General features: G+C 37.2%; 1 protein-coding gene across 1 annotated transcript in view; it reads right to left on the bottom strand.

Moving 5' to 3' along the window:
• Positions 1-230: 230 nt before the first annotated feature.
• The window catches only part of NEMF (nuclear export mediator factor), a 59,353-nt gene continuing 52,339 nt past the window's right edge, over positions 231-7,244 (bottom strand). The window contains exons 27-33 of the mRNA XM_006899206.1: positions 6,793-6,870; positions 6,471-6,668; positions 5,007-5,039; positions 779-879; positions 652-695; positions 491-570; positions 231-308 (exon numbers count right to left, since the gene is read on the bottom strand). Of these exons, the coding sequence (XP_006899268.1) occupies positions 231-308; positions 491-570; positions 652-695; positions 779-879; positions 5,007-5,039; positions 6,471-6,668; positions 6,793-6,870 (612 nt within the window). The remainder of the gene's footprint in view (positions 309-490; positions 571-651; positions 696-778; positions 880-5,006; positions 5,040-6,470; positions 6,669-6,792; positions 6,871-7,244) is intronic.

The following is a 7,244-nucleotide window of genomic DNA, read 5'->3' as shown; positions in this document are numbered from 1 at the left end:
CAATTACGGTATTTATCTGTCCACAAGTACTTTCAGAAAGCCAACCGCAGATAAGCATTTCCTCTATATAAAACTGGAAAAACAATTAAGTTCTTTTGGCGAGTAGACCATGGCATTCTTTAGTTCATTTAAATTCAGAAGTCTTGTTATATACATGGCATTTTCATCTTTTAACTTCCAAATGGCTATAAAATTAGTTCTTCTCAAAATATTTTATTATTTCATTTCTGCTATTTCTTTTTTACATTCAGAAGATTGGGTGCAGATACTTTCACTTTGCCAGGAATATTTCTTGATAAATCTGTGTCCTAAAAAAAGAAAAATACTGGTTATCCTATCTTTACATTGTATATAGTCATGTATAGTTTTCTTTAACAAATAACATGTTACTTTTATAATTACATATACTCTGTCATAAGAAACCATTTACATAATGCTCAGCATGCATTTACTACTACATGAAGGAAGAGCTAGGATTAGGAAACTTTACCTTTACACTGCGGAATAAATCTTTTTCTCTTGCTGTTGCTTCTTTGGAATGCATGAAACTATTCAAGGCTGTTTTTGCAGCTGCAAATACAAATATGAAATCTATTTCTCCTCATCCACTCAACTGTTTAAAATCAGAATCATAATACAAAAGAAATTTACCTTTTCCTTTTTTCTGAACACCAGGAGTAAGTTTCACTTTATATCTTTAAAAATGAACAACATGTGTTAATAAGATGTTATAAAACAATTCGTAAGTCATTACTGATGTCAGTTATAAGTGACTTACTTATAGTTTGCCATGGTAGTGTAAGGGGCACATATTGGAATAGCAAACAGGAGAATATCTTCAGGATGTGGCTGCCCTGTCAAAGAATCAAATAGATTTTCCTAAAAGAAAATAAAAACCGTGAATACCAATTCACATAATGGAAACCTCTTAACAGTCAACATGTATTTATCCTCTTCTGATGGACATACAGTGTAAGAACAGTTTAGCACTGTATTTCCAAAGAATTGAATATTAAAGATGTTTAAATATATTTTTCTATTTATAATTTTTGCATAATACAACTAATAAAAACAATGATATTTAAAATCCTATGTGAGGTGTAGAAAGCCATTAGACCGAAGTTCACAATAATGAACGTAAGTAAATTTAAGTCACTTGGATGGAAATAGGACTGATATTTTGGCTACACCAGTGGTTCTCAACAAAGGGGGATTTTTCCTTCTGAGATACTTGGGAAAGTATGGAAACATTTTTCGTTGTCAAAACTGGACTTCAGATGCTCTGCTGGGGAAGGAGGGATAATCTGTACCAGTCAGATCTGATTTGACGGTACACACACAAATAATAAAAATGAAAAATTTTTTTAAAACAAACCTGGGACTTAAAATAATTCTACACATTGGTAGAGGCAAAAGATTCTACAATGTATTGAATAATCTCCACAACAGAGAATTTTCTGTCCTCAGAATATCAATACCGTTAAAATTGAAAAACCTTAAGCTACAGCAGTTTTTTTCTCTTGCTAATCTTAGGGTGAAACCTAGAAGTATAACGTGCTTCTGGTTGGTGGGCTGCCTCCAAGATTGCCCATGTTTGATAAGAACAGATACATGCACAACCATGTTTACTGTAACATACATAAAATTGCAAAGAGGTGGAAATAACACACAAAGGCATACCATGCAACATTAAAGAATAATGAAGACTTTGCAAAACACTATAATTTGCATGAGCCTGGAGGAAATCATGGTGAGTGAAATGTTAAGTGCAAAAGGACAAGTACTGTACAAGTCCAGTAATATAAAGGAAAAGTTTATATACAAAAGAAATATTCTTTGATGACTACAAAGCAGGGGAGAGGAAAAAAAACCCAGTAATTAAATAATGGACACATGAAGTTGAGTGAGAGGAAAGAGGCTATTAGCATAGGTGGTTGTGGTGGAATGTGCTGTTGAATCACCTGCGACTCACAGTGACCCTATGTACAACAACCCTAAACCCTGCTCTATCATGTGCCAACCTCACTGTCTGAAATACCCACCCTGATTACACTAGTCACTGAATCAGTACACCTCACAGAGGATCTTCCTCTCCTGAGCTGTCCCTCCACCTTCCCAAGCATGATGTCTTTTTCCAAGGACTGATCCCTCTTTGCAACATAACCAAATTATGTCAGACAAAAGCTTCAGAATCCTTGCCTCCAAGGGGCAGCCTGGTTTAACCCTCTCTAGGATGAACCTGTTCATTTTCTTAGCAGTCCATGGTAGATTCAATACTCTTGACACCACAGCTCAACGGCATCCATTCTCCTCCTACCCTCCCCAGTCATTGTCCAGCTCTCTGGACGACTGCAAAGGCCATGGCCTGTATCAGATGCACCTTAGTCTTCAGAGTGACCACTGTTCTTCAGTACTCTGGAGAGGTGGCTAACAGCAGACTTTCCCACTGCAATGCATCTTTTAATTTCCTGGCTGCTGGTGCCAAGAATGTTAACTGTAAGAGCCAAGTAAACTAAAGTCATTAACAATCTCAATCCCTTCACCATCCATCCTGATGTGGCCAGTTGGTCCAGTGGTGAGAATCTTTGTTTTCTTGATATTGAGCCTCAATCCATATTGAAGGCTGCAGCCCTTGACCTTCTGCAGCAAGCGCTTTGGGTCTTCTTTGGTTTCAGCAAGCAGGCTTGTATCATCTGCATAACGCAGATTGTTGATGAATCTTATTCCAACCCTGATGCCACACTTCTCCTCATACAGCCCAGCCTCCTGGATAATCTGTTCTGCATATAGGTAGAACTGAAGAACAAATTCAAACCTTGAGTTATTTTACTTAAGGATGCTCTAGGCATAATATTAAATGATCCAGAAAGTATTAAAAGAAGATGGAAAGAGTATATAAAGTCATTGTACTGAAAGGAATTGGCAGACACAGAAGAATTTCATGAAACAACATATGAGCAAGAGCTTATGGTGAAGAAGTTCATGCTGCTTTGAAGGAATTGTAAAAAATTAAGGCCCCAGGAATTGATGGTATACTAATTGATGTATTTCAACTAATAGATGCTGCCCTTGATGTGCTCAACAAGTTGTGTCAAGAAATCTGGAGGACAACCACTTGATCAACTGACTGGAAGAGATCTCTTATTTGTTCCCATTCCAAAGAAAGGAGATCCAACAGTGTGGAAATTATAGAACAATATCATTGATCTCACATGCAAGCAAGATTCTGCTGAAGATCCAAAAATGACTGCAACAGCACATCAACAGAGAACTGCCAGAAGTGCAGGCTGGATTTAGAAGGGGTTGTGGTACTAGGGATATTGTAGCTAATGTTAGATGGATTTGGCTGAAAGCAGGCGTACCAGAGGAATGTATTTCATTGATTATGCAAAGGCGTTTGACTGTGGATTAGCATAATATCACTAAATAAAAGACAAAGGGAAGTAAACAAGTTATAGACTATTACAGGCCATTAAAACACAACTGGGCTTTATCAGTAATAGCAAACATTACAAGTGGATGAGTGGGAAGAAGAAAAACTTTGATCTTATTTCTACATCCATATTTGCATGAGCTGCAAATCTTTATATATAATAGAACCAATGAGATAAAGTTAGGTATATATTTTTACCATAATCAAACACCATGAGATAATGAGTTGCTGGCCCTAGGTCTTGAGGATCATAGTCTGGACTAAAAGACAATGTTCTACACCCTACATCAGTGAATACCAACTGAGGTCTTGAAAGCCAGCAGGGGCCATCTAAGATGAAATTAATGGTCTTTCCTCTGCAGCAGAGAAGAATGAAGAAAAATTTCATGGAAACAGTCCCTAACACTGATGGACCTCATCATCATGAACCTCAACTTCCACAACTCTGAGTCCAGAAGAACTAGATGGATGTCTTTGAACTACCAATGCTGACTGCTTTGAAAGAGAACACAACAGAGGATTACGCATATAGCGGGAGATGAAACACAAAAACATAAAAATGGCCAGACTTACTGAAACTATGGCTCTTCGATACCCTTTGAGCCAGGAACTGAACTCAGTCTGTGGTATAACTTTAAACAATAGATCTGGAAGATGAATAACAACAGCAGGGAAGTACTCAATACTCAATCACAAGATTAAGAGCTAGCATCTGCCCAGGTATAAAATTCAGAATTCAGGGAGAGAGAGTATAGAAGAATGGAAACAAGAACCATACAGAGGTAATGAGAAGAATGCTATTACCATGTGATGACTGTAATTGATGTAAAAATCTGTATTTATGGAAGCTGAATGTAACACCAATTTACTTTGTAAACTTCCATTCACATTTCAAAGAAAAATAAAGACCATAACTGTCTAATCACTTAAGAGTAGATTTAGACCAAAATGTTTATTAAACCAGGAAGCATAATAACTGCATATTTACTACCATGGGCCTGAAATTGCTCTCAGTGCTTTTCCGTTTATTAGTTCTTGAAAAAATGCTCTCAGTTGTTTCTATAACTTTTAATGCTCTTAATAAAGAATACTTTAAGAAAAAAAAAGAATGTTCTCCTAGTTGGTGGTTATGTGTGGTTGGGTCAACTACGACTCAGAGCAACCCTATGCACCTTGCTTGATCCTGTGCCACCTCATTACCTCTGACATACTTGAGCCTATAATTACTGCCACTGTATGAACTCATCGCTTTGAGGGTCTTCCTCACTTTCACTAACTCTCCACCTTTTCAAGCCTGATGTCCTTTGCCAAGGACTGGCCCCTCCTAACAACATGCCCAAGGTATGTCTGATCATCTCCATTCTTTACATGAGGAAACAGGCAAAAGGAAAAAAATCTGTGTTACACGTATACACAATGAAGCTAAGATTCAAAGTTAGAAAGGTTGGCTGCAGAACTTGACTGAAGTCTTAGCCTTTCAAGTTAAATTTCATTAGAAGATATGTGTCAAATATTCTGGGAACTGGATGCAATGAGAAATGTTGCAGGTGAAACTTAAATTGAAAAATCTTACCTCATTTCCCAGTTGATCCATATCTTGCTCTTCCTGTGCAAAAAAACAAAAGTCAGTTGTAGTGTAAACTCTATAACTTAGGTCAAAAGAATAAAAATAGTAGTGTAACAAGATTTCACACAAGTTCCCAGGTCAGGGACCCAAAGATTATATTCTTCAGAGTTCCAAGTCCCTTAAGAAGATTAATCTGTGTGTGTGTTTTAAATTTCTTAGAAACCAGTGTCATTCAAGAGAATCTGTTGGTGTGGATGCAGACACTGGATTAGATGGATTGGTACCATAAATGTGGCAATGGAGGTAGGTGTGTGTCAGAGTCAGTGAGATGGGCTCAAGATAGGGCAGGGTTCAAAGCTATTGTTCATAGGCTTGCTATGAGTTGTAGCTGACTTGGTGGCACATAACAATAACAACAACAACATAAAGAGTATTACTAAAGACTATAAAGCACAGGTATGGTGGTAGCTTAAAAGTTGGCTTTTCTAAGCATTATCTTAGCCCACTCTGATTTCCAGCTATCTTAACTCTAGACACATGGTCCTGCAAATCATTAACAGCTGTAGAAATAGGATAAGAGAGAGAGTTTCCCACACAGGGCAGCAAGACTTGAAGGAAACGGGAGCAACCAGTACAATATGATGAGACCCTGGTGATGGTAGTAGAGAAACTGTGGCATTGCTCTGGAGAGACTCTGGCAAGGTGTAATCTTAGATTTCTTGCATCTGTGCTGGTCACAGATAAAGGTTTTGTTTGCCAGATGCTTGAAGGAGAAGCTAATTTATAACTGCTCTCAGGCAAACCTTGCTGGGTTTTTGATGAAACCAGAGGCTACCTGAATGAGTGCTGCTAAACTGAAACTAGGACTTTTACTAATTAAGGAATTGTCTATTGTTAATCTGGTTTGGGGCTGCTAGACTACACGTGGACTTATGGGATATTCTTTGTCTCTCCCACTCCCTAACCTATTTCCCTAATAAACCCCACTCTTGGTATCACACCTGTGAGTAAAGTCTGTGAGTCCACAATGAATACTGAATCGACTGATTGGTGGAAATAAGTGCAGGAGCACAGGAGTGGTGTGTGTTACCCAGCAGCTCTCTGTTTGCTGCTATGGATATTATATATATTTTTTTTATATGCTATGGATATTATTGATTGGGAACATCCCCTTTATGAAGCAGACAGAAGTGAGACTTGGCCATCCCCAAATTGCATCCATTCCTTTTACAACTGAAACCTTCTGACTCATATGCAGGATTCTCAGGGTATAAGAGATTGTTACTCCAACTGTTCAAGATGCAATTGTATCTTCTAAAAGTTTATGATAAAACTTTTGTCAGCTATCAACAGTATAATTTTTATGCACAGGCACTACTACTTTAGTTTTGTTAAAGGCTGTAGTTCTCAAGTGATTTTCCAACAATGAAAGGGTTACCAATTCATTTCACACACATGGGGCAGTCTTACCTTGTCATCATGTAGGTCATCAACCGTCAAGTCTTTTAGCTCGGGAGTTAGAACCTCCACAGAGGGCGTTTCTTTCTTAATGAATTCGGTACTCCTTGGCCCACCTCTGGGTTTCTGGGGCTGCTTCTTTACAGGTTCATCTTTTGTTTTTCCTTTCTTTCCCTTCTTCCCTTTTTCATCTTTGTTTGAACCTGCAGACTTTAATTCATATATAGAAAATGAATATTGTTAATACTTAAAAAGTATTACTGAATACATAGCATATGTTGGGCAATAGGCCTACTGAAAATCCAAACAAGAAAATGTTTTAAATATTACTTACACCCAGCAATTTCATGATAAGTTCACGGTCTTCTTCATCCTGGTCTTTATATTTTTCCTTCATTTTTTTCATTTTACTCTTCAAGAAAAACCAAAACGAGTAAAGTATGTCAACAAATATGCAAGGAAAAGAGATTTTAAATAATTGTCAAAAATGCATAAGGAGTAAGGTAAGGTACCATTATTATAAATATCAGTATTACTAAAGAAGCCAACAAATCGTAGTCTTTCTTTCTCAAGGACTTTACTATCTATAGTAAAGAAAAGATGCACAGAGAAGGAAGGATAAAATATTGCAGCATATGGAAAGTGCTCAACAGCATTTTTCACTATTGGGGCAATGCAAAGGTAAAATGAAGTACTATATATGCATACTTATCTGGCTTTTAAAAAACAAAATGTAAAAGGAACTATAATACTACTATGTGTAGGTGTGAATGCAGAACAACTGAA

This window comes from Elephantulus edwardii, unplaced genomic scaffold (genome assembly GCF_000299155.1).
Source record: "Elephantulus edwardii isolate Elephantulus edwardi_28Jun2011 unplaced genomic scaffold, EleEdw1.0 scaffold00247, whole genome shotgun sequence".
Taxonomy (NCBI): Eukaryota; Metazoa; Chordata; class Mammalia; order Macroscelidea; family Macroscelididae; genus Elephantulus; species Elephantulus edwardii.
Note: the sequence above shows the minus strand (reverse complement) of the source record. Positions and strands in the feature narration are given on the sequence as shown.